At 38.2% G+C, this 26,016-nt stretch overlaps 1 protein-coding gene across 1 annotated transcript in view; it reads left to right on the plus strand.

Annotated features, from left to right (window-relative positions):
• LOC107583856 (insulin-like growth factor 1 receptor) overlaps window positions 1-26,016 on the plus strand; it is a 92,339-nt gene that overhangs the window by 16,845 nt on the left and 49,478 nt on the right. Inside the window, exon 3 of the mRNA XM_016270210.1 lies at window positions 2,411-2,974. Within this exon, the coding sequence (XP_016125696.1) occupies window positions 2,411-2,974 (564 nt within the window). The remainder of the gene's footprint in view (window positions 1-2,410; window positions 2,975-26,016) is intronic.

Below are 26,016 nucleotides of genomic sequence, written 5' to 3' on the forward strand. Positions count from 1 at the left end.
TTTTTTTTAAATAGCCTTTGTGCACAGCCAGCCTTGTACTCTTCTAGGTTAAAAAAACTGTCGTCCATAAAATGCGTTGCACAAATTTGAACATCTGGGTTGTGCTGTTCTGTTGTAAATAAATCTTAACCAATGATTCCTAATTGCATCTACTTCCGGAAGGCCAAATAAAGTGCTTTTGCTTTCGCACTTTAACACTGTCTCCCTGATATGGCTGCATCAACACTAACTGCTGTTCCTGAAACCACGCCTTCTTTCTTTGCGTGCACATTTGGGCGGCATTATGCTAATATTTCCACATAGTGACGTAGATATGTGGGGGCATGTTAGAACGAGGCATTTTAGGTAGGCGTGGTTGACTCTTAACTTTTATAAAGAATATCTCTTTGGATTTGAGACTTTGCAACTTTACAGATCTTCTTTATGCACCAAGAGCTTGTAACACTCCAAAGAGAAAGGAAAACTTAAAATCGCATCATATGACCCCTTTAAGAGATGTGAGACTCATCTCAGCACATTGCACATCTTTATATTAATTTGAGGCAAAAGGGTTTTTTGTTGTGTGTTTTCATTGCAAATGAATGCATAACCTCTTAGCTGTTTTGACACGCTGTAAAGTGTTTTTTGTACTTCAGTTTTGTCTACTTTTGTTTAACTGACGCTATATCGCTGTCTTAATTTATTAATGGATCCAACCGGAACTGTGGACTAAAGTTTCTCTTTACCAACAAACAAATTAGTCTTTGTGTGTGAGTCACTTCGGCTCTCCTCCCTCTCCTGGGTTTGTGGATGAGAAAAAAAATGCCGCAATGAAACAAAGGATACATGCAGCTCCGTGACTCCCAAGTGTAGCTCTGGGGCATTTGCGATAATACGGGAAAGCAGATAATATTTTTTCGTGGAGCAATCATTTCCATTGTAATTTTGGATGAGCGTAATACACTGTCAGGAGCAAATAAAGATTATTTTTAAACAACGCGCTTGCTATTTTTGGCACACCGGTTATGCAGCAACCTCAAATGGGATTTAGAGTCATGATGCGTGTCATTTTCGTGTCAGGAAAAGCGGTTTCCACTCCTGTCAGAATAATGCACAGTAGGCAATCTGAGATTGTTGAAATTTTGACCTTCCCGCATTACTCAAAAGTTCACTCATTTAGAGCGTGGTTGTAAAGATAGATTGAAAAGGTTGTTTCTGTGTGGGACCATGTGTTCAGGCAGCCGTGATCATGTTGTTTTTTTCACGTGGCAGGGAGAAGCTTTTCCATTTGTCTCATAGAGTTTCTGTGATATTGTCTCTATCAGAGAAGGTGACCTAAGCCTCTCTAAGAACATAAAAGGTTTAGCCAAAGAAGCTCATATGTCAAGACTATTCTTCTGCTGATCTCTTTCCCCTTCCAGAACACAGCCTTAACCTGGGGTGGTGGGCGTCATCGGGCAATTTGTTTTGTTATTATGGGGTGAATTACTCTTTTCACTGTAGATGGTCTTAGGGAGAATGTAAACCTTCTTGACCTTTGATAATGTCTCATTTGTTAGGTTCATGCTACTGTTTAACTGCATTATCTTTTTTTGGAATTTGCTTATGTCTTTATCGCTCTTAAAAACATTACTCATGCAAATGTGGATCAAATTGGTTGGTTAAAGTTGTCATGAAAGAAAAAGTCACCCTATCTTTTTTCTAAATGCATGTTGTTGATCTTATTGTGAATGATTCATCCATGTATGTTCTATTTTTAAACAAAATTTTAATCTAACTGTCAATTGTCTGGAAAAAAACGTCAAACGTGTCCTGGACTTTTCCAATGATTTGGTTTGCTTCAACTCCGTTCCTCCACAATCGACTTCAAGCTTGCATTCATTTTTGAGTGCAGTGCCCACATCTCAAAATCCAAGAACTTATGATTAGAACCAAGTTCCTGCCCTACATTTTTTCCTTTTTCGATAATCTGTTTCATCACAACTTTAAATCCAGTATATCTTTAGTTTTTCCATGTGACATGGAAAGGATTGATAGATTGAAAGCTCTTTCTCAATGCTTTCTTGATGCTTGTGACAGATAAAACCAGAGAAGTATTAATTAATCAAACATAGCCTGTGTTTATATTTTAAGAAAAAATGCATGAGAACAATTTATAAATGTAATTTTAGAACAAGAATCATTTAGACTGTGAAATGTGGATGTTCCATACCAGAATGTAGCTAAATCAAATGATAGTTAGCTTAAATAGATATTTGGTTATTGGCTGATGATATCCAAAAGCCTGTGTGGCCTAAGTGGCATCAGATTGATTGAAAAGTTGTTTCACGTTTAATAGGGAGAGGTGTAATAAAGATTATTAAAGAACCCTTAAAAAGTTATGTTTTGGTCATATTAGTCTAACTGTACTCTTCTCTCTTTTCCATTCCAGTCTGTGGTCCTCACATTGATATCCGCAATGACATCAGTGAGTTCAAGAAGCTGGAGAACTGCACAGTGGTGGAAGGCTACCTTCAGATCCTCCTCATTGGAGACAAGAACAACAACCTCAACCAGGAGCACTTTCGCACCCTGTCCTTCCCCAAGTTGACCATGGTCACCGACTACCTTCTCCTGTTCCGAGTCTCCGGCCTGGATAGCCTCAGCATGCTCTTCCCCAACCTCAATGTCATCCAAGGACGCAACCTGTTCTACAACTACGCCCTGGTCATCTTTGAAATGACCAGCCTGAAAGATATTGGCCTCTATAACCTGAGGAACATCACCAGAGGCGCTATCAGAATCGAAAAGAACCCGGAGCTGTGCTACTTGGACTCGGTGGACTGGTCACTCATTATGGATGCAGAGTTTAACAACTACATCGCTGGGAACAAGCCGTCCAAAGAATGCGGTGATGTTTGTCCAGGTATCATGGATGATAGAACCCAGTGCATTAGGACCAGCTTCAATGACAACTACAGCCACCGCTGCTGGACCTCCAACCACTGCCAGAATGGTAAGAACCCACCAACCATACTTGATCTTGCTAATGGTAGATTTATTTCTGGTTTTATTTCTAATGGATTCACATTTGGTGCCATTTAGCTTATCGTTCCTTCAAAGGGGATTTGAATGAATAATGGCATGAATGGTAAAACTGAATGAGGCTTAGATTGCATAGGATAAAGCTAAGTTTAGCTAAACCGATGGAGGGATACTGTTTGCTTGGCTTGGGAACTGGAGGTCTGTCTCTCTGGCAGGGTCTTGTCAGATAAATATTTGGTTAGTGTAATCTATGTTGTGTTGAGAGAGTTATGACTAGACTGTCCACTAATTCATCAAAGGCATTGACAGTAGCTGAAGACTGGGGGTCCTGAAAACAAAACAAGGATTTCTGTGACCTGAGGTGACGTTCTAAGGAGCACTACGCAAAATCCATCCATAAAAGTGTGCTTTTAGAACCCTAAATTATGTGTAACTGCACTCTCAAATCTCTTTTCATTGCTGTTAAAGTTGGCTGATTTATGCAGTTTTAGAGATGGATTGATATAATTAGCCAATATTTGGCCACAGGTTCGTGGCTCTTCAACGGCTTATTGTGCAGTAGTGAAAGACCGATATATTAGCCAGGGCGATTATTTGGTAGTTTTGAGCAATTCTACTGACTGCTTTGTCAGTAGATAGTAATTCATTTCTGTTTTCAATGGTTTTTGAAGTTTCAGGAAATTTTGGATAAAATAAATTTTCTATTTGTTCCACCAAGTTTGTTTGTTTATTTACATCTGTATTGACATTCACCATTGGAAAACCCATATTGGTTGACCGCTTAGAGTGATAGCCAAAATCGCCAAATGTATATATGTGTGTGTGTGATATGGTTCCTACACACCTCGTTTTTGTTCCTACACACCTTTTTTTTTGAGTGAATTCTTTTCTGTTTTTTAAATATTTTTGAGGGTCTTTTGCGTACAATTTGTGTACATTTTATTTGTTATTGGCATCAGCTATTAAAAATAGCCGCCGGTTGACCACTAGTTTATACATTTGTTGTTTTTTTTTAATATGAAACATAGGGTTGCAAAGGGGTGGAAAATTTCCAGAAACTTTCCAAAAATCCCTGGAATATAAAAAAAAAATCCTGGAAAGTTTCCAAAATTTCTGGAATATTTCCTAAATTTACTGGAAATTGTCCACCTTTTTGCAACCCTAATCAAACATCCTTTGATAATTTGAGTTTAATTCGTCTGTTGGGTTAGATATTACAATAGTACTTTGATGCCCTAAACGGCCCTTTCTTGTGGATAGGGTCAATAGAATGTGAGAAAATCACCTGGCAAAATATAGAAAATATCTTCTATGATTTCTTATTTCTGCCGTCATGAGGTCAGAAGATATGAATGTCAGTGTGTCTCCTACATCTGACCGGGAATGCCTGGGAAAGTGAACTACCCCATTATGAATGTTTGCTCCCTCTTCCTCTCCCAAGTGCACAAGAATGGTGGGAAAAACAAAATGGATGAGAACACCACAGCGCTCTCCCACCCCTGGCCTTCAAGAGACCTGCAGACCGTGCAAGTCCCAGGCTCAGAGAAGCCGTTGCAAAGCTGCCCTCCCTCCCCTTTCCCTCCACCTGAAAACAAACAGAGGAAATCAACCCTCCTCAGAAACGCGCTCCCTTATAGCCGGATTGTTTGTTTGTTGCTGTTGGAATTCTTTGAATCTGACAATCATGAGAAGGACACGTTTGAGGAAGGTATGGAGATGACGTGTTGTGACCCTACCAGGATATTTGATCCACAGCAGTGGGCGACTCCGAGTGTCCTTTTTTTCCAGTGACTCTCCTTTGCGCTGCTGATACAGTCTCTTCCCGACAGTCCAGCCCACATCGTGTCAGCACTTGCTCCCCTGCACACCTGTTCAGTATGGTAATCTTGTGTCTGAATGCCGTGTTTTTGCCTTTGCAGAGGTGGGGAGGTCTGAGTCACTTGTATCCAAGGCTCAAACAGCCGAACAAAAAGAACGACTGGTAGTCACAGCAGAAAGGATGTATTAATGGTCCGACTGATTGATCTGTGTTCTCCATAGATCTTACTGGAACAAGCAGTGGGCTGCCACCTGTCCGATTGTGTATGCTTCCCATCAATGTTTCCACATGGAGCTTCAAAGGAATCAACAATTTGTCTATGAAAATCACACCCCAGCATTTTCCAACTGTCGCCAGCTTGCCTTGTTCTTAAGGCACAAATGATTAAACCTCATGAGAGGTAATGGCAAGGATAGATGAGGGAACTGAGCGGTGTATAAACTTCCTCCACTGAGTTGTTTTGTCATGTTGAGGATGACGCAAAGCTGATTTCAAACACACTTAAAGTCAACATGAACTCTAAATGGACAGTTTATTTTATTTTATTTTATTTATTTATTTATTTTTTACACGTTTTGGGTTTTACAATGAATGATTAATTTGAATGAACTTCATATTCATTAACTTATTAACAGTGTAATCACTTGATCTGTTCTAAAACTTCAACTTTATATATATATATATATATATATGTCAACTTATTTTTCAACCACATTTCATTTAGTAACTAAGAATAGAAAAGAATACTTTTCACAATCAAATCCCACCAAAGTACCACCTTTATTTTTTTCCCAATGAAAAATCTTTTACTCTTTTTAATAAAAGTGGGTTGTGAAGACTGGTTCATGTTGACTTGAAGGTTTTTCAAAAAGTTGAGACCATCCTTATAGAAACTAATTCTACAGTGGAGGAGAATAAGAAGGAATTGTGGGTGATGAAGGCAAATGGTGCCAGACTTGTGTGTGTGTGTGTGTTTTTCATGGAACCAGTTCTTTCTAACGTTTCAGTCAAACCGATTCGCAAAGCAACAGAGAACTTTGACTCTGTGAATTGTTGTTTTGAATCGTTCAAACTAAGCGATTCACTAAAATGAATTGGATTTCTGAACACAAATCTTCAGTGTCAGCGTGATGGTGGCATAGTCCCTCAGTGTCACTCGGTGCAGCCCATCTGGCTCTCTGTGGAGAACAGTTATCTCCACCCCTCAGCATAATTGCCTTGTTTTTCTTGTGCGCAGATGTTTCTTCAAGGGCACACAGTGGTTTTGTAGTCAATTTGGATCAGTCCTTTCTCTCTAATTACTACACCAAGAGTTGCTGTCAGCAACCAATCAGCGATCAGCTCCTGCGTATGTGCGCGAGACTCTGCGTGTTTGTTATGAGATGAGGGTGTCCACAGCAGCACTATTGTTTGCTTTTTTTCTGAAATGTAAGACCATTAAAGCATTCCTTGCCTGTTCTTGCATGCGCTTGTTACCGTCACTTCTGTGTATGCATGCGTGTATCTGGAGTCTATGGACTTTCCATTTGTAATGCAATTTCCATTTGCAGTGTTTGTCTTCACGCTGCCTGGATATGTTTGCTAACCTGCTTATGGCTCAGATAATCTAGCTCTAGTGATAAGGAAATGGATTTTGATTTCGCTCAGGAATAAACTTATTCAAAGGGGACGTGAAAGACTGTTGAGTTTATTTCCAATGTTGTGAACAGTTCAATCAGGCCTTTGAATGTACAAAGCGATTCAACTTGCTGAAAGAGCTTTTATTAGGTACTCATAACCATCTTAACCGTTGGTTTAGAAAGCATACAAAATCAATTTAAGATGTTTGGCATCTAAACTCTTATTATGACCACCAATGATTTTTGTTACATATAATAATATGTAACCAAAGCTATTGATTATGAAATTAAACAATTGTTGTTTAATAGTGTTTTTATAGTTATCTTAAATTTAGCTTAAATTTGAGTTTGGATGCCAAAAGAAGCATTTACACTTGTGGTCTGGGAAAGACTCCACTATTTATGTTTGAGCAGATATGTAATATGTTTTACAGGTATCTTTTTATGTCAACTGAGTATAAAAATGTTTATCTTTTGGTATGTAAATTATTTATCCTCTTTGTCTGTTATCTCATTTCAAATATGTTTATTGACTTATTTACCTAATTTTTTCAAACTTAAAAACTTTACCATGTTCTTGCCATGATGCTGACACCAAACCGCCCCAAAAAAAACAACTTCAAATTGAGTAGGACAAGTGAGAATGTTGTTGTAAAGTCTAAAAGGAGCCCCTGGTGGTGACTGAAGGTATGATTATTGTATGTTTGTAGTGTGTTTGAGTATGTCTGTTCTTTGTCTCCAGAGAAGTTTTGCAATGCCAGGTCGGTTGATGGAGGGAATAGGAGGGGGGACTGTAGGGAGGAGGCATCCAACGGTCAATCCCAGGTCCATGTGAGGCAAAGTGTTGAGGAGAAATATCACAGAAATGTCAAGTGTACAAGCACAAAAACAAGACTCCTCAGTGAGGGGGAGCGAAACGACAGCCCTCCTTAATCTCCTCCCTTCTGCCCACCAACCTCTCCTCCCTTCCCACTTATTTTGGTTGTTGTTTTCTTTTTCTTTACGACCCCTCTCAATAGTTTTACTGCCATTTCCTCCCCTCTCTCTCTCTTCCGGGACTCTTATCATGGGCTGTTAACAGCTTTAGCCGTTAGATAGCTCTTCTCATTGTTTACACTCCTGGCTCCACCACCCGCCTGCCTGTTACTCTAGTGACCCATCCAGTTGTTTGCTCGCTTGTGACCTTGCTGACATCTCGTGTTTGTGCTCTTTGTGTGTGTGTGCGGGTTTCGTGACTGCACCTACTCTCTGGTCTGGTCTGAATGGGCCCCTCAGGTCACTCTGAACCAGAAAAGCATGTCTTCCCCCCGCCGAAAAACACACTCTCATACCCCAGACGGGAGAAGGGAGGGGTGAGGATTGTTGGATAATGGTCTGAGCCCCTTGGGCTTCAGGGCTGCTATACAACCCCAAACAACAACGCAAGCTGCTGTTGTTGTCCCGAAGGCTAGCTGATTTGTCTGATCAAACCTTTTTGAATCCTCTAGGGCTCACATATCTGGGATTGTTGGCATTCCTCAGCTGTGGCACATAATGCACAGCTTGCAGCTTTCCTGTGTAAAGCACAGATCAGCTCAGATAGCACTGTCTTCAGAACGGAGCTCAGTGTTTAATCATGAGCGCTACTGTTTTTGTGATGTTCTGTCCTGATCATTCAAGATGATCTAGATCAACTCAGCTCATATATAAGTGAGGCTGTTTGTCTGTCAGTCTATCTATAGGTCCATTTTTTAATTCGCTTCTCATTATCTAAATTCAGCATTCCACATTATCTATTTATCGATCGTCTGTCCATTGATTGGTCTATTTATCAATCTGTATATCTGTGTGTCTATTTATCTATGTGTTTGTCTGTCTGTATCTATTGTCTATCAATTGTCTGTCTGTCTTTCAGACTCCCATTATCTATTAATCTATCTATAATCTGTATGATAAATAGACACAGACAGTATCTTTCCATCTCTCAGTATCTGTCCGTCTGTCTGTCTGTCTTTGACACTATTTGTCTTTGAATCTCTTTATCTATTTGTCTATCTGTTTGTCTGTTATTCTACCTGTCTGTTTGTCTATCTGTTTATCTATTTATCTATTCATCTATTTGTCGATCATCTGTCTGTGTCTGATAAAGAAAATTTCATTCCATCTTGCAGGATCTGTTCGTCGGTCGATCTTTGAATCTCTCAGTAATAGTCTTTTAGTCTTTCAGAGTCTCTGTCAGTTTTTCAGTCTTTTAGTGTGTATCTGTCTGTCTGTCTGACCTTCACTGATGTAATGCGACTCATTCAAATCAAAGACATACAAACCGTCTACTAAAGAAAATATCAGTCACAACAATTAGTAATCCTTTAGTATGAGGCTGATGTACCAAGTGGAGTATTTTGGCTCTGAGGCAAAGACTTTCATAGTTTTGCAGATGTCCCTGGATGTTTAGACATTTTGAAATCCTCTTTAAATGGTTTGCTGTACTCTCTTGCCTGCTGTAATGATAGAAACAGATATATGATGGTATGTGAAGATCAGGATGTGTTTGTGTTATTTGAATGGACTCATTTGCATAAATATTGTAATCACAGTTATTACTTTTGATTTAAGTGTTAGGTGATATTTCTTTACCACTTATTTCTGTATGAATGAATCTGCTTATTAAAGGCAGGAATACACTACAAAGTTTTAAAATATGAACAGATTTTAAAACACTATATAGGCATCCTACACATCTACATCTGGACTAGCTCTGGCCTTCAGCAACTAGCGTTGACTCATCCATCCAGCCTGAAAATCGAAATATAAAATGGGCAACTGTAGTGAATTCCAGCCTTAAGACTGTTTGCCATTACTGAATAGCTTTTTTAAATGCCTCTGATCTGGTCTGTGATTGGTTATGATGCTCAACCACTTAAAGTCTTCACATTATACTAGGGATGCACGATATATCGGCCACCATATCGGTATCGGCCGATAAATGCTCATTTTTTCTGTTATCGGTATCGGCCTGATAAGAAAATTTGGCCGATATCTTAAAGCCGATAAATAATGCATTATTTCCTTCAGAGACACTTCAGATGCGCGCTGTTCGTTTGCAGCCTTTTGTGCAATTGTACGTTGTAATATTGTGTTTATTTGATGTATATCTGATTTATCTCATATAGAATACGTTTGGTTAAGTTAAAAGAGCGCTTCAGTTTACCAGTGATCATCTTTAGCTCAGCGCACGCAGCTCAAACAGCAGTGCACAACATTAATAACTATGATTGGGAATGTCGTGTATATAACATTCTAATGAGAACATTATTATAATAAAACGTTGTGAATTCTTTGGGTTTAGTTGCTGTGTTTCAGCGCGTTGTTATGGGAAGAGCGCATCCACAACAGGATCACACATTCTGACTATAGCATGCAATAACTGCGTCATTTTGTACATATATAAGTTGTAATATTATGTTTATGTTGTATTAATATTAATTTCAGGATGCATTTCCTTGAGTTAAATAAGCTGCCAGCAAAACGCTTCAGTTTACCATGTTCATTCAGCTCTTCAGCTTCAGCACGTGCAGCTCAACGGCTGCTATTTAAAACAGTGGCATTAATTTGTTACTTTTTCACAATCATTGATATATTATTAATAACAACAACCACTTGTATTTTTCTCTTATTATTTTCATCAACAATATGGTTTAGTAATTAAAATCATTTAATTATTGTCCGTGCAGAGGCTATTCCGTTTTATTGATCTATGGCGCATTCATTTTGATTCTTTACACGTGTAATGATGTCCAGTGACTTGTTTGCATTATTTATGCATTATTTTATTTATTTGTAAGACTTTTTTATGACTAAATTTGGTAATGGGAGAGTAAAAATATTTTTAAAACGTACATCGTTCAAACTAGGCTGCTTATGTTGAAGTGTTTGGGATGTGGCTTTTAATGATGAGACCTTTTTTGTAATCAGGCTCTCAAAAAGTATATAACATATATAGATATATATAGATTTATCGGCCAACATATCGGTTATCGGCTTTCAAAAATAAAGAATAATCAGTTATCGGTATCGGCCAAAATTTTCATATCGGTGCATCCCTACATTATACTAGACCTAGATATAACAGAATAGACCTAAATGGAATTATGTAATGAAATTTATATTTGTGCTCATTTATATTTTATCCAAAGTGAACATTTTACCTGGTAATCAAATTATCTATTAAGGTACAGTAATGCAAATCATAGTCTCAGTTATTTATTTGAGTGAATTTGCTACATTTTCAGTAAAGGGTTCCGATGTGTGAGTGAAACAAGTTTCTATGGCAGCTGCCATGTGAATAAAGTAGCTGTGGAATAATAAAACATCCATCTATATATTCATGAGTTTCCACATATTCATGCTTCTGAATTTATAGACTATTAAACATATAGCAAAAATGTTTGAATAGCTCCAGGGTTCGTGATTTTTATTTAATGCAGAGAAGAGAACCGTGGGATTTCTTTTTAGTAAGTTGAGGTCATGTTCAGAGACTCTTTTGTCGACTGCTAAATCTTCACAGACATGCACCCACGCACTTCATACAGCCATATCTTCACCCTACACATTTGCCTGTTTGTGTGTTGTCTGGTGGCTTTGTATGAGGAAGGCAGTGAATGTAGGCCTACGTTTCGTGTGTATGTGTGTGGATCTGGCTGCTGCCTTCTGGCTAGCGTTGAACAGAAGTCGTGATTCATCCACCGCTCTCGACACTCATTCATAAAAAAACAGCACGAATACTACGCTTTCCTTTTGGAGCGCTCAGGGGCCCTGGCATGTCCAACATGTCAGATTCTTCTGAGTCCAGGCTACGTGGCAGGAATGGCGAATACCCTCTCTCTGCCACTGTGGGTGTCCTCTCTGCTAGTTGGCAGTGCTGGCATAGTGTGGCACCATCGGAGGTTCAAGCTCCAACCAATGGAGATTCAGGGGGACGATTTGGAAAATGAGGGAATAGTTTTTGCACAAAGTGCCTGACTTGAAAGAAACGAAATAAGTGGGAATTAGGTAGATCGAATCTCTTAGAAAGGTTATTAAAGGATGAGAAAATACCGCTCTCATAGAGATCATCAATGGTCTTTATGCCCTTATTGAATCATATTCGGAACACCTCATCCATAATGGATGGTGCAAAACGGTGGTTTTTAAAAATCAGAGAAAGGATAGAAGACCTATGCAAACCAGTGTGCTTCCTAAATTGAGTCCATATCTTAACTGAGTGGGATACTACTAAATTTGAACTAAAATTGGCAGGTAAAGGTAATTGAGAGGGTATAACAGAGTTCAGAGAGAGGCGCGCTGAGGACTGTTCTAGGTAAGCCCAACAAGGGAGTTCAGAATTTATATTGTTCCTCCAATATAACATTTTTTGAATATTGCAAGCCCAATAATAGTGTAAAAAATTTAGGGAGCTGCAAACTTGTTTTCTTAATTCGAGCTGGCCTATTTCCCCATAAAAAAGAAGTGATACGTTTGTCCAAATCCATAAAAAACTTTTTCTTAAGGTAAATTGGAATATGTTGAAATAAGTACAAAAACTTGGGAAGAACAGTCATCTTGATTAGGCTTATATGCCCAGCAAGAGAAAAAGGGAGGTTAGCCCAGCGGTCCATGTCAGATTCACAATTTTTAAGTAGGGGGACAAAATTAGAGACATACATTCCAGTTAAAGATTTGGTCACAAAAATACCCAAATACTTAAATCCATCGGCTGCCCATCTAAAAGGGAAAAGTGAATGTGTAAGGTTATTTGCCAAAGAATTTACAGGGAACAACTCACTCTTATGAAAGTTAATTTTATAACCTGAAATTTTACCGAAATGATTTAGAATGCTCAAAATAATAGGGACAGAAACCACTGGGTCAGAAATAAAAAGTAAAAGATCATCAGCATATAATGATAATTTATACTCTATCTACCCGTTTGATACCTCAAAAATTTACATCCTCACGAAGCCAGATAGCTAAGGGCTCAATGGCAATGGCAAAAAGTAAAGGCGACAAAGGGGAGCCCTGCCTAGTGTCCCTCTGAAGCAAAAATGGAGATGAAAACACACCATTAGTTAACACGGATGCCTGCGTGACGTACAATAGTTTGACCCAGGAAATGAACCCATCATCAAAACCAAAACTTTCCATTACACTCTATCGAACGCCTTTTCCGCATCAAGAGCCAAAACCACTTCTGGCACATCTGAATTGGGCATATTGAGAATATTGATAAGTTTCCTTGTATTATAGAAAGAATGTCTTCCAATCATAAAACCTGTTTGGTCAGCCGAAATTATTTGGGGTAACAATTGTTATAACCGCAAGGACAAAATCTTAGTTAAAATTTTATAATCCATGTTCAAAAGTGAAATGGGTCTATAGCTGCTACACAAAAGGGGGTCTTTGTCTTCCTTGGCAATCAAAGTAATTGATGCTGATAACAAGGTGGGAGGTAAGCAGCCCTTAGAAAAAGCCTCATTAAACATATTCTGTAGTGCAGGTGCTAATGATGTAGAAAACACTTTATAGAACTCAGTGGTGAATCCGCCAGGACCTGGTGACTTGCCACTTGTAGAAGTTTGATCGCTTCCACCACCTCAGAGATTAATTTTGGATCACTAAGGGTCCTAGCTATAGTACTATCAATCTTGGGAAAGGTGATCTTATCCAAGGGCCACTCCTCCGAGTTAATACATGAGGGAAGCTCAGAAGTGTAAAGATCTGAATAAAACTCTAAGAAAATGCTATTAATTTTATATGCATCATGGAAAGTATCTCCTTGTGGTGACCTTATTCCTGTAATCAGCCTTGATGTTGCTGATGCTCTAGCTTGATGCGCTAATAGTTTGCCTACCTTATCACCCAGTTCAAAAAATTGTTGCCTAGATTTAAGCAGCAGCGCTTCAGCATTATTCGTGGTCAGAAGATCAAATTCTGTTTGCAGACGGAGACGCTCTTTATACAGATCTTTATTTGGATCAGCAGCATACTGGCGATCTAAGTTTTGTAGATCCTTTGAAATTGCATCTAGTTTAAGCTTATTAGCTTTATTTGTACCAGAAGTATAAGAAATGATCATGCCTCTTAAGTATGCCTTGAACATTTCCCAAAGGGTCCCTCTGCTAATACTTGGCATATCGTTAACTTCAAAAAACAGGGCAGTTTGTTCAATCAAAAATTGTTTAAATTAATCTCTAGCCAAAAACATAGAGGGGAAGTGCCACTGTTTAGAAAAAGATGTGAACTGGGAAAGATTAATGGCAATAAAAGTGGGAGCGTTATCCGAAATAACGATGCTGTGATATTCACAGCTCGATAGGTTTGAAAGTAGTCTGTTGTCTACTAAGAAAAAATCTATTCACGAATATGAATGATGAACATGGGAGAAAAATGAGTAGGCCTTATTAGTGGGAAATTTTGATCTCCAAGAATCGGATAGCCCCAATCGTTCCGCAAAGGTATTCAAAGTTTTGGCTGAATTAGTTAATGCACATGGTTTGCTTGAGGATCTATCTAAAACAGTGTCTTGAACAAAGTTAAAGTCACCACCTACAGTAATATGTCTTTTCTCAATATCAGGAATAGATGAAAAGAAATTAGATATAAACTTATCATCATCCCAATTAGGGGCATAAATACTTGCCATAATGACAGACACATCTCTAAGTTTGCCAGTAATTATGACATAGCGCCCATTAGGATCAGATAAAACATCTGCCAACTCAAAAGGGATACTTCTGTAAGTAAGAATAGCGGCACCTCTTGCTCGTGCACTAAACTTTGAGTGATACAGATGGCCCACCCATGCTCTTTTAAGCCGTTGGATATCACTTGTCTTAAGATGGGTCTCTTGGAGAAAAAAAACATCGCCCCTAAGGTGTTGAAGATGAGACAGAAAGCGGCTAATTTTGACATTATTATTCACCCCTTTAACGTTCCATGATATAAAACGAGTGCTGGAACTCTCTTTAGTCTTAGCCATTGTCAGTCTGCCATAAGACAGTTTTATATCTGAGCAAAGTAACGAAAGATAAGACAAAAAATAAATACTTAAAAAAGAATAAGGTAAAACACAAAAGAGCAAGGTTGAAAACCATAGCAAACAATAAAAAAAGGAATAAAAGCCCAATTCCAGATCCCAAATCCCATTCCTAACCTATTATTACAAAACCAAGCAGAGAACCTGCTACACATCAACATCTCAATGTAATTTCCCAGAGGTAAGATGGGCGAGAAAGAAAAAAACAGTCAGTGCCAAGTGAGATTCAGTGAGTCCCTGTGTTCATAAAACGTTGTGCCATAGACATCCTTTGGCTTACAGAAGTACAGGAGTAAACAAACGAGGCATCTGAACAGAAATAAGCATACCACTTGCATATATTAAATGATAATAGTTCACCTTAACCTCATACAGCATAATTAACTATGAACTGAAGTGTTCAGATTGCTTTGTCAGATTAATAAGTTAGATCCAAAACACAGCATCGGGTTAGTGAATACTCGAGTAGTCAAAATAAGTACTGCTCACGTAGCTTCTGTCATCTCACGTCGATGGGCTTTAAGAAACTCACTGGCCTCATGAACTGAGGACAACCTCTTCTTCTTACCGTCCGATGTCGTGATGAAAAGCTTGGATGGGTAGTGAAGAGATGGTCTCAGACCTAGCGTGTATAGTTCCTTCATCACAGCTCGATATTCTGCACGCATTTCAAGAACTTCGGGACTATATTGAAGTTTTCCTCTTAGGTTGTGGGCTTCGCGAATAACCAACTCCTTGGTTTAGAACTTATGAAAGTGAATGATCACAGATCTAGGTCTCTCCCCCGGCTTCGGTTTCGCTGTGAGGGTGCGATGAGCACGATCCAACTCGGTAGGAGAGGCAAAGAGGCTTGCGCCGAAAACTTCCACTAAGAGCTCTGAAAAGAAAGTGGACGGATGAGGGCCTTCAATTGTCTCAGGTACACTCTTAAAAATAAAGGTGCTTCACGATGCCATAGAAGAACCTTTTTGTCTAAATGGTTCCATAAAGAACCTTTAACATCTGAAGAACCTTTCTGTTTCACAAAAGGTTCTTTGTGGCGAAAGAAGGTTCTTCAGATTATAAAAAGCTAAGAAAGAGATGGTTCTTTAAAGAACCTTTGACTAAATGATTCTTTGTGGAACCAAAAAGGGTTCTTCTATGGCATCGCTTGAAGAACCTTTTGAAGCACCTTTATTTTTAAGAGTGTAGGCCGAAGATTCGTATATTGTTTCTCCGGCTCCTACCTTCCAGATCCATAACTTTGGCTTTGAGTTTAGCGTGCTCGTCAGCTAAAGTTGCGTATTTCGACTCCAGTGTTCCCGAAACTCACGCCGCTCGCATCTGCATTTGCTTCAAGTGAGAGAAGTCGCTGTTCATGATCGTTCACAGTTGTGTGTAGAGTGTCCAGCTTCGCTTCCAAGGTGGAAAACGCCGATTTAAATTCAGAAGACCATGCCGCTCTGTGTTCTTTCAGTAGAGTCGTCAAAGTGGCAATATCTGCTAAGCTTCCGCTAGCCTGTGCTTCGTCTTTCTTAACTTCGTCTTTCCTAGTGTTGTTTAGAGTTCGAAGCCATTACCACCCAGAACGTTTCAAAGTAGTTGACAGACTAATATACTGGTTTAGTAAGTAGTTGATTGTCCAAAAAAGAAACTTCATAATTAAAACTGTGGGAGCGCGGGCGAGACGCAGCTACTACCCACACATGCCAACCGGAAGTCCTGTTATTATTATTTTTAAAAAATGTTTAACACTATTTGTCTTTGAACTTCTCTTAATTGGACAAGATTTGACCATTGTGAGCCATGGCCACCCAAAAGCACTCTTCCTGTGTGACAGCACCTGCTGTCTCTGTGCCGCAAGTGTCCTGTCAGTTGCTTCAGTGATGGATTGCATCTTTAATGGATGTGGTGTGACCTTATGTTGTCAGAAAGAGTTATAGAGTTATAGAGATTTGATTCCTGATTTGAAGGACTTGGATGTGGTTCTCGAGACTCGAGCAGATCGAGAGGGCAGAGCAGCTGACAGGAAGGAGTTTATGACCAGAGGTGAAGTTACTCACGTATCCTTACTTAAAGGGTTAGTTCACCCAAAAATGAAAATTAGGCTGTGTTTTACTCACCCCCCGAGACATCCTAGGTGTATATGACTTTCTTCTTTCAGACGAATCCAGTCAGAGTCATATTAAAAATTGTCTTTGATCTTTCAAGCTGTTTAATGCCACTCAGCGGGTGTTGCATTGCTTCTGTCCAAAAGAACTTAAATAAAAATCGGCCATCCATAAAAAAAAAGTGTCTCACACTGCTACGTGGGGGTGAACAAAGGCCTTCTGTAGTGAATCGATGCGTTTTTGTAAGAAAAATATCCATATTCAAAACTTAATAATCACTTGAATCTAGCTTATGCTCACTGTTGTAAACCGAAGCAGTTCCGGGGGAATGACGTATGAGGTCGGCTTTGCGCATGCGCCGCTCAGAAGTGACGGACGCGGAAACGCAGGGGAGAGATCAAAACAAAACAACGGTCAAGAATTAGAAGTACAAAATGAGGATTTGTAAAGAAGAATGTCAGAGGATTTCGATATAAGCCAAGAGGAGACTGGTTTTCCTTTGCTAAAGTAAGGAAACTTGGCTTCCTTTGATCCTGTAAGCAAACGTTGGTTTTCATGAGACTGACCTCATACGTCATGCTCCCGGAACTGCTTCCGTGTACAACTGTTGGCGCAAGCTACATTAAAGTGATTATTACGTTTTGAATATGGATATTTTTCTTACAAAAACACATCGATTCACTACAGAAGGGCTTTGTTCACCCCCCGGAGCTGTGTGAGACACTTTTTTTTTTTTTATGGATGGGCAATTTTTATTTAAGTTCTTTTGGACCGAAGCAATGCAACACCCGCTGAGTGGCATTAAACAGCTTGAAAGATCAAAGACAATTTTTTTATATAACTCCAACTGGATTCGTCTGAAAGAAAAAAGTCATATACACCTAGGATGCCTCGGGGGTGAGTAAAATGCAGCCTTATTTTCATTTTTGGGTGAACTAACCCTTTAAGTGTGGTGCCACCTGTTTTTGCATTAGTTTGTGTCCCTGACTACCTCCAGCGTCTGTTACGTTAGACCCCTTCACATTTCACATGCTGAAGAATAGTGTATGACTACTATTGTTTTTTGTGTCTAGGTGACTAAATATATGGACATTTCTGTCAGAAATGGGAAAAAAAAGAGTGGTATCAAGCACTAAAATGCATAGTATTACATATACAGATATATGATTTATATAGGACTATGCACAGTCTACTCAACATATGCAACTGTTTAAATAAATACTTTTATTCAGCAAGGATGTAAGAAATTGATCTAAAGTGACAGTAAAGACTTTTATATTGTTACAAAAGTTTTATATTTTAAATAAATGCTGTTCTTTTGTTCATTCTATTCATTAAAGAACCTTGAAAAAGAGAATCACAAAATTGGTTGAATTGATAAGAATGTTAAGTTATTTTTGAACAGCAAATCAGCATTTTAAAAGGGTTTCTGCTGCTAAAAATTCAACTTTGCCATCACAGGAATAAATTACATTAAATATATTCAAGCAGAAAATAATTATTTTAAATTGTAATATTTCATAATATTGGTGTGGTAGCAATGTCTGATCAGAGAACAAATAATTTGGTTGAGTTTGATCTTTTCAATTAATTGGATGATTCTGCTTAGAACATTTTTAACTGTAAGCTTAACATAATAATAATTATACAGGACAGTAAACTGACCGATCTATAGGCTATTGGAGGAAAAGCTCATTTTTCATGTCTCAAACTCGGTGCTACTCACAAAAAGGATTCAGTTTTACAAGCCCTCATTCCTCCTTTCTGTATGAAGTGGGTAAGAGCTTCTTAAAAATGTTTTTTTTATTGGTTTGAAGAACTCAGTGGCACATCATAAAAGTTGAAACTTGACATGTTTGAGTGTGCTTGTTTTAGTACCAATGTGTGTCAAGCTAAAGTCAAGCCATGTTTCAGTTTCTGTGTTCATGTATGGGGGTTTTTTCTCCTTGAGAGAAGCCACATGCTTGATTCATAGTATGTGCGCCTGGTGTATGTGAACATAAATAATATACTCAAGCTCATTATTGTGTAAGAACGTGCTGGAAGAGTAAGGGAGTTCAGTGTCTCCGCAGGCATGTACGTGCTGTGAAGATGAAAGACAGTAATAAAATTACAAAGGAAATCATATGGAGTTACTCAGCTCATTGGAATACTTCTGATAAGCTTAATTCCTCTTAAACCCTTTCCTGAGTCACTGATGATATGATTGCTTCACCTTGATTTATTTTTATGCATCTTTTATTTGTATTTCTTTTGAAATTGTTAAAGCTGACTAGAAATCACTGGATTTTTATAGGAAAATGGGAGTGATTGCCTGTGCATAACTCTTTGCTATGGTGTTGGTGGTTGCCAGGCAGTTGCTATACAGTTGCCAGGGTGTTCTGGATGGGTGCTTAGTCAAAACAGCCCACCACTAAAGGTGGTGATTATACATGGGGCAATTTTTTGAGCAATGTTGCTTGGGCACTTTCCCAGTGAGAATGGGCAACACATTTCTATCTACTTTAGATCGGCCGTGGGCCCTGTGTCTCACCTGGTTGCCTGTTGACAGCAGCACTGCCCAGCAACATTGCTCAAAAAGTTGCCCCTGTATCATCACATTAAGACTATGATATTCTGAGTCCTAGATATAAGCTCAGATCTCCTTATAAATGTGATTCTTTTAACCTGTTTTATTGTCTGTCATGCAGAAATTAATAGCACATCTCTACTGAACAAGCTGCATGATTTGAGGTATCATTCATGCCCGAAGAGTTATGCACCAACTGTTCCAATGTTTGGAGTCAGTAAGACCTTTTTTTTTTTTTTTTAAATAAAAAAATTATAATAATACTTGTATTCTGCAAGGATTCATTAAATTGACCTCAAAAAGTGACAGTAGTGATATTTATAATGTTACCAAAATCCATTTCTAATAAATGCTGTTCTTTTGAACTGTTCGGCAAAAGCATTAAGCAGCACAACTGTTTTCAATATTGATCATAAGAAATATTTCTTGTGCAGCAAATCAGTATATTAGAATGATTTATGAAAGACTGGAGAAATGGTGAAAATTCAGCTTTGCCTTTGAAGCAGCTTTGAAATGGTTATTTTAACACATTATTTCACATTGTTATTGTTTTTATTTTTACTGTATTTTTGATCAGCCTTGGTCAGCATAAGAGACGACTTTCAGAAATATCAAAAAAATCTTACCAACCCCATTCTTTTGAACGGTATAGCGTATGTTGAACACTTAGGGGTTTGTTCAAATTCCTAACTGCAAGTATGATGTATGACAAAATGTCATATGTAGCTTTAATAGCATTACATTTGCTCTCTCTCTTTCTCTTTGTGTGTTTTTCTCTCTTTCTCTCGCTCTTATATCATCTTCCGCCTGTCTGTTGTTGTCAGTGTCCTGTTGAATGGGCACAGGTGGCAGTGGGTGTGTGGCATGGTTCCCTTCTACCAGATGGGGACTTCCTTGGCCAGCCTCTGCTTCTCTTAGGAATCACCAGTTGGCAAGTGACGATGGTTTAGTTTGCCAAGGGTGAGGGTGCCATACATCGTTGGTGTGGTGGATGTGGATTCACCTGGTTACTTCCAGGTTTTGCATATTTTAGGAAGCTGGCTTATCGATCGATGACAGGACTGACATATTTCTCTGACTCTTACCTTTAGTATCATATTTTTTTTCTTCAGAGAAGAGATACTGAAGGCGTGCCAGATGTTAGATGCTTCATTAATGGGTGATAATCCATTCTCATGTGTCCTTAAATATCCTGAACTTTGCTATGAGGGTGCGTGTCTTTGTGTGTGGTGTTGATGGCCAGCCAGTGCTCTGTCTAGGCTGAGATGTCTATGTTTCCCATGGGAGAGAGCGGCAGATGCGGGACAACCCCACCACGCGACATAAAGGTCAGGAGAATCACAGCTGTGCTTCTGTGTCAGCACACACACTCTCTCTGGGCTGTCTGCCCCGATATTTACTGTGTCAGATAAATTTAGACATTTCTCGAGTGCACAACAGCACGGCTATATCCACTGCTTGGTCAAGTGAAAGAAAGAGGGCTTTGTGGGAGAATTTCCCCCTCGTCTGCAGCCTTCGTGGTTTTCTTTTATTAATATACTCATCTCTGTGATTTATGGAGTGATGAATGGTGAAGGGTTGGAAGGATTGATTGCTCTGGAATCAGCCACTTTTCAGTATGAAATTGGCTGAGAGTTGTTTCGTTTGAGAGCTGATCTGTGACGTGCAGTTGCAATATTTTATGTGCCTTAGAATGAAAGCATGTCATTCGAGGGGGAAAAAAAACATTAAATCAAAATACGTTTTTTTCAGTAGACCATTTTCTGTGAAAATATTACTACCTTTTATATATTTTTAGTTTAGTTTTTTTTTCTTCGTTTTGTTTAATTATTCTGTGTTTTTATAGTTTAATTTTTTTGTTTTTATTTTAGTTTTGATATTTTTGTGGCCTCAAAGTTAGTTGAATGTTATTCATTAAAAAGCTGCATTCAATTTCTCAAGGCCTGCCATTGTTTTTTGATGGCATTTTTCATGTTTAATAAAGGCAGTTTGTACAATTTAAAGCTTACAGTATACGTGTCAAAAACTAAAATGATTGAGGCAATTTCTTTTTTTTAATGTATGTACATTTTATTTTTGTAGCCATAATTTTTTTTTGAGCTTCAGTTTTTCCAAGTGAAAAATTTAAAGCTTACAGTATACGTGTCAAAAACTAAAATGATTGAGGCAATTTTTTTTTTTAATGTATGTACATTTTATTTTTGTAGCCATAATTTTTTTTTGAGCTTCAGTTTTTCCAAGTGAATATAGTTTTAATATTTATTTCCATTAATTAACATGTATTCTTTAGTTTTTGTTAACAATAATTACACTGCATCCGTTTTTTCCTAATTTCTCTCACTGTTATTGAAATGTTAAAGATTCTGTTAAAAAAATCGATCAAAAACTAAAATTATATGTATATTTTTAAATTTTTTGGTTGTTGTTGTTGGTTTTAAGTAAGTTTAAGTAAATTTTGTCTATTTTTTCAAATTAATATTTTTTCCTTTAGTTTTCATTTATTGCTTTTTAGGTGCTGTCAAGTTTATCACTTTGATTGACACTTGCATTTGGTTTCGTTCCGCTTTAATGCTTCTAGCTGTTTTTGAATGCAAGGACGTCCCCTAAGAGCACTTTATCTAAAGATCAGAAACTATCATTGCTAGCAAGGATGGATAAAACTGTACCTGCATTTACTAGAGCAGTTGCAAAGTACAGAAACCGTTAAATCGAAAATAATCAGTCAAAAATCCTGGAATTAATATAGCTGTGCTGTTTCCTTCCCAGTCTGAAACAGGTTTCTGATGTGGCCCGTCAGGAGCTCTATCGAGCAGATTACACATAAATCAGCTTCTGGAAAACAATGTTGCTTCGGCTTTATGATGTTGTTCTGACATCAGTCCCACATCCGTTTTAGTAAAACACAGGATTGTATTGGTATGGGCCTCGGTAAATATTGATCAAGCCATCTTGAGCCCAATAAAGTTCTTGAAGCAATCTTGAGAACCTTTTGGCCACTTGTATATGTCAGAGTAGAGGTGACTGCATGCAAGTTGGCAAGTCTATTTTGAAATCGTGCTAGATAAGTCATGTAAAGAAACCAAAATAATACAGTTAAAGCATCCTGCGTACAACTACCCATCCAATCTCCTCTTGTCTCTGTTTTCTGTCAACCATTAACGGCTCATGTGGGGCGGAGGTGCATTAGGCTGCCTTTCATCTACGTTGTTACTTAAGTTTGAGGGTCGACTATGCAGGCAGATAAACACACTGCAGACCTTTGAAACCCTCCCTTCTCTATCATCATTTACCAAGATGTAGTTTGGTGTGTATATGTGTGTTGAATTAGTGTATATTTGTATGTGAGCACTCACATCTCCTCTTAGATAATAACAAGCGAACAAAGCTCACAATGGCAATTTTACCCTCTTTTTTACTTCAATTTTTCAACATCAAAAATAAACCCTAATTACTGTTGGTCTCATTGTGAATGATTCTTTTGTATGCGTTAGTGAAAAAAAATTCTCTTCACAATCTGTCATTAAAAATGATGCATTTGCTCTGAAACTACTTCCTTTTCAGCTGATGTCATCAAGCCCTCTTACTTTTTTCATCCATATAAAGACCAGTTTTCACCCTAATTCAATAAAACCTGAATGATAAAATCAAGTCCCATTATACATTTATTTTTGTCATCGGAATATCCTGCAAATATCGTTCAAATGTTTAGGATTGATGTTTTAAAAAAAAAATTTATGCTAACCAAGGCTGCATTTTGTTTTAATATGTTTTAAAATGTAATTTATTCCTGTGATAAAAAAGCTGATTTGGTGCTATTATCAGTGTTGTAAAAGGTTTAATATTTTTATGATAATTAGAAAGCATTGGAAAAACAGCATTGTCACGTTTGATAAATTTAATGCATCCTTGCTGAATAAAAGTATTAATGTCTTTAAAAAAATCATACTGATCCCAGATTTTTTAACATTTGTGAATTATAATTAATTGAGAATGGCCGTTTATGTTCAATTGTTTCAGAATTCTCTTGCGTGGTGAATAATACCACTTTATATATTTACTGTCTTCTTACTGAATGAGCTTTTTCTCAAATGATGTTATTTGCATGCAAACCAAGCCAAACATGTACATACTTGTATTCAAGCTTGGTTGGACATTCCTTTCCCCTTCATTTGCTTGAGATTTCACAGGTACCTTTTGACGGATTTGCTTTTTTTGGTCCCTTTTTCTAATGTAAACACTCTGACACTGTTTGGAGTGGGAACAAACTTTGTGCTGCTATTCTAACTGACCAGGGGTCCCTCCTCGCTCACTCTCTGCCTGCTGTCGTTAACGTCCCAGGTTGACCACATTTCTATTTTTATTTGTTTTGAAACCGTAGAGAAAGGGCACCCTGCATAACGCTCCCAATTAAGCATGCCTGTAGCACTTCAGCATGCCTTCTTCATGAGCAACAAGGATGGCAGATTTCCTTAAAAAGCATGTGTGGTCTAGATTAATCGGTTTGTCTTTTTTTCCCCTTTCTGAACTCTCACACAGAGCACTTTACCGTTTAGCAGACGCATCCCCTAAATAGCAGAGCTGCTGCCAGAGTGAGAGTGGCAGCTATTATGGCTACATGCCGAATGGGAGTGTTTATACAAAAATTCCCGTAAAACGTCAAAAGCCGTGGAGAGAGTGAAAACGGCCCCAAATGTGAGTTTCCGAGCTGTGACCATGTGGACTGTGAGAGTTTGTGCAGGACACAGAGTCTGCTTTGTTGGAGAAGGTCACAGCATTGTGATGATTTCGCTTTGTATATGCAAGTCAGTCATCTGGGCGACAGAATTTATCCTCCTTTCTCACACTTTTTTAATTAATTTATTTTTTTAATCAGGCTAGATTTTTTTAAATCACCGTGATTAGGAGAAGTTGATTGGCTGTTTTACGACTCCATAGACTGCCAGGCTGTTCCCACATAAATGGGCAATTGTTGTGAGTTGATTATTAGATTAAGCCCTCTCGCTGACCTTTCGCCCTCCTCTATTTCCTCTGCTTGTTAACATCGGATATGTGACAGATTGCCATCATTGGACTTTTGGATCAGCGCTCGGAAAGGAATCCAGTGTGTTTTTTCTCCCATATGGCCTGTTAGCATCCCCGTACTGTATTGCAGGGATCAGTTGCTGCCTGAAGGGGACATATTAAATCAATCCGTCATTCACGTACACCAGAAATGACGAGACAATGAATCATAAAGCAGGTGTTAGACTTCAGAAGACATGTATCAGGATTTCCACTGTGCAATTTGCAAAGCAGCCCAGTGTGACTCCAGGCCAACTGATTTATTTGCCTCTGTCTTTTAAAGGCATAGTTCACCCCAAAAATTTTCCTGTTATCGTTTACTCATCCTCATGTTGTTTCAAACCTTTCTTTGTCCTGTGGAGCACAAAAAGAAAAAAAAACGGAGGACTGTTTTCTGTGCAGTTATGTTTTCATACAGACGCTGGAAAATCTGCGGTGTCTTGGGACAGTGGAGAGAGTGAAAACATGTTTGAATGTTTTATTCCATGTGGAACAGCAGAGGATGGTTTCCCAGTCAGAACATTTTGTTTCGCTCAGCCGTTGCCACTGGACAGGGGTTTACTGTAACAGCGGGACATGTGGTTGCTTGAGGATGCAACCCTTGGCCTGTGCCGATTGGGTTCGAGAAAAATGTTTAGCTTTTTCTTCTGGTCAAGCAATCAGACAACACCAGGGGAGTCCTTGGTGTTCCTGAGGAGAATTCATTGTAACTACAGGATATGAGCTTTCACCATATTAATACATTTGAATTTTATACAAAAATACAGTAAAATTGTGAAATATTATTACAATTTCAAATAACACTTTTCTATTTTAATATAATTAAGTGTCATTTATTTCTGTGATTGCAAAGCTGTATTTTCAGCATCATTACTCCAGTATTCAGTGTCACATGATCCTTCATAAATCATTCTGATATGCTGATTTGGCTGAAGAAACATTTCTCATTATTGTCAATGTTAAAAACAGTAATTTTGTTAGGATTCTTTGATGAATAGAAAGATCAAAAGAACAGCATTTATATAAAACCAATCTCTAGTAACAATGTAAGTCTTTACTGTCACTTTTGATCAATTCAACACATCCTTGCTGAATAAAAGTATTAATTTCTTTTTTTAAAAATTACTTTTTTGTACTTCCTACAAACTTTTGAATGCAAATATATTATATATTTTTATTCACAGTCACATATTTCTAAAACGAGTTTTTCCTTGCCATTTTAGAATTTAGTTTAATATAGACTTATGTGAAGCATGGGAACCAAGCAATCAAACAAATGTCCTGTCACTTATAGTTTGCTGCAGTTGTGACTGTTTAAGACTCTGATTTGTATGTGCTTTATTAACTCATATTTGTAAGGATGTTATGGTTAAGAGTCTAAATTTGATTCAATTGTCCAGTCAACTTAACAGCTTGGGAAACAGGTTAGAGGAATGTGGAGGAAAATTCTCCTCCCCATCATCCCTTCTTTCTCTCTCTCCCTCTCTCTCTCGCTGTCGGTCTCTTCTCCTCTTCATCTTTGATTCAAGTTAAAGAAAGAGTTGAGTTACGGTCATTATGACCAGAGCATTATTTTAGTCCTCTTTGTCCTAGGTGGGCGCCTTTGCTTGAAAAGACCCTTCCAGCTTCTATGAAGGGTTTGGTAATGCACTGCTATGGAATGCCAGTGAAGTGTTTTTTGCTATTGCAAATGTGAGATACACTTGACATTGTTTAATGAATTATAAAACTTACCAGCTCTACCTGCTTATGCACTGAAAATATTTCCGACCTCCTGGGACGCTTTCAAGATGGGCCTGTGCTCC

Source organism: Sinocyclocheilus grahami, unplaced genomic scaffold (assembly GCF_001515645.1).
Source record: "Sinocyclocheilus grahami isolate Dianchi unplaced genomic scaffold, SAMN03320097.WGS_v1.1 scaffold55.1, whole genome shotgun sequence".
In the NCBI taxonomy this organism is placed as follows: Eukaryota; Metazoa; Chordata; class Actinopteri; order Cypriniformes; family Cyprinidae; genus Sinocyclocheilus; species Sinocyclocheilus grahami.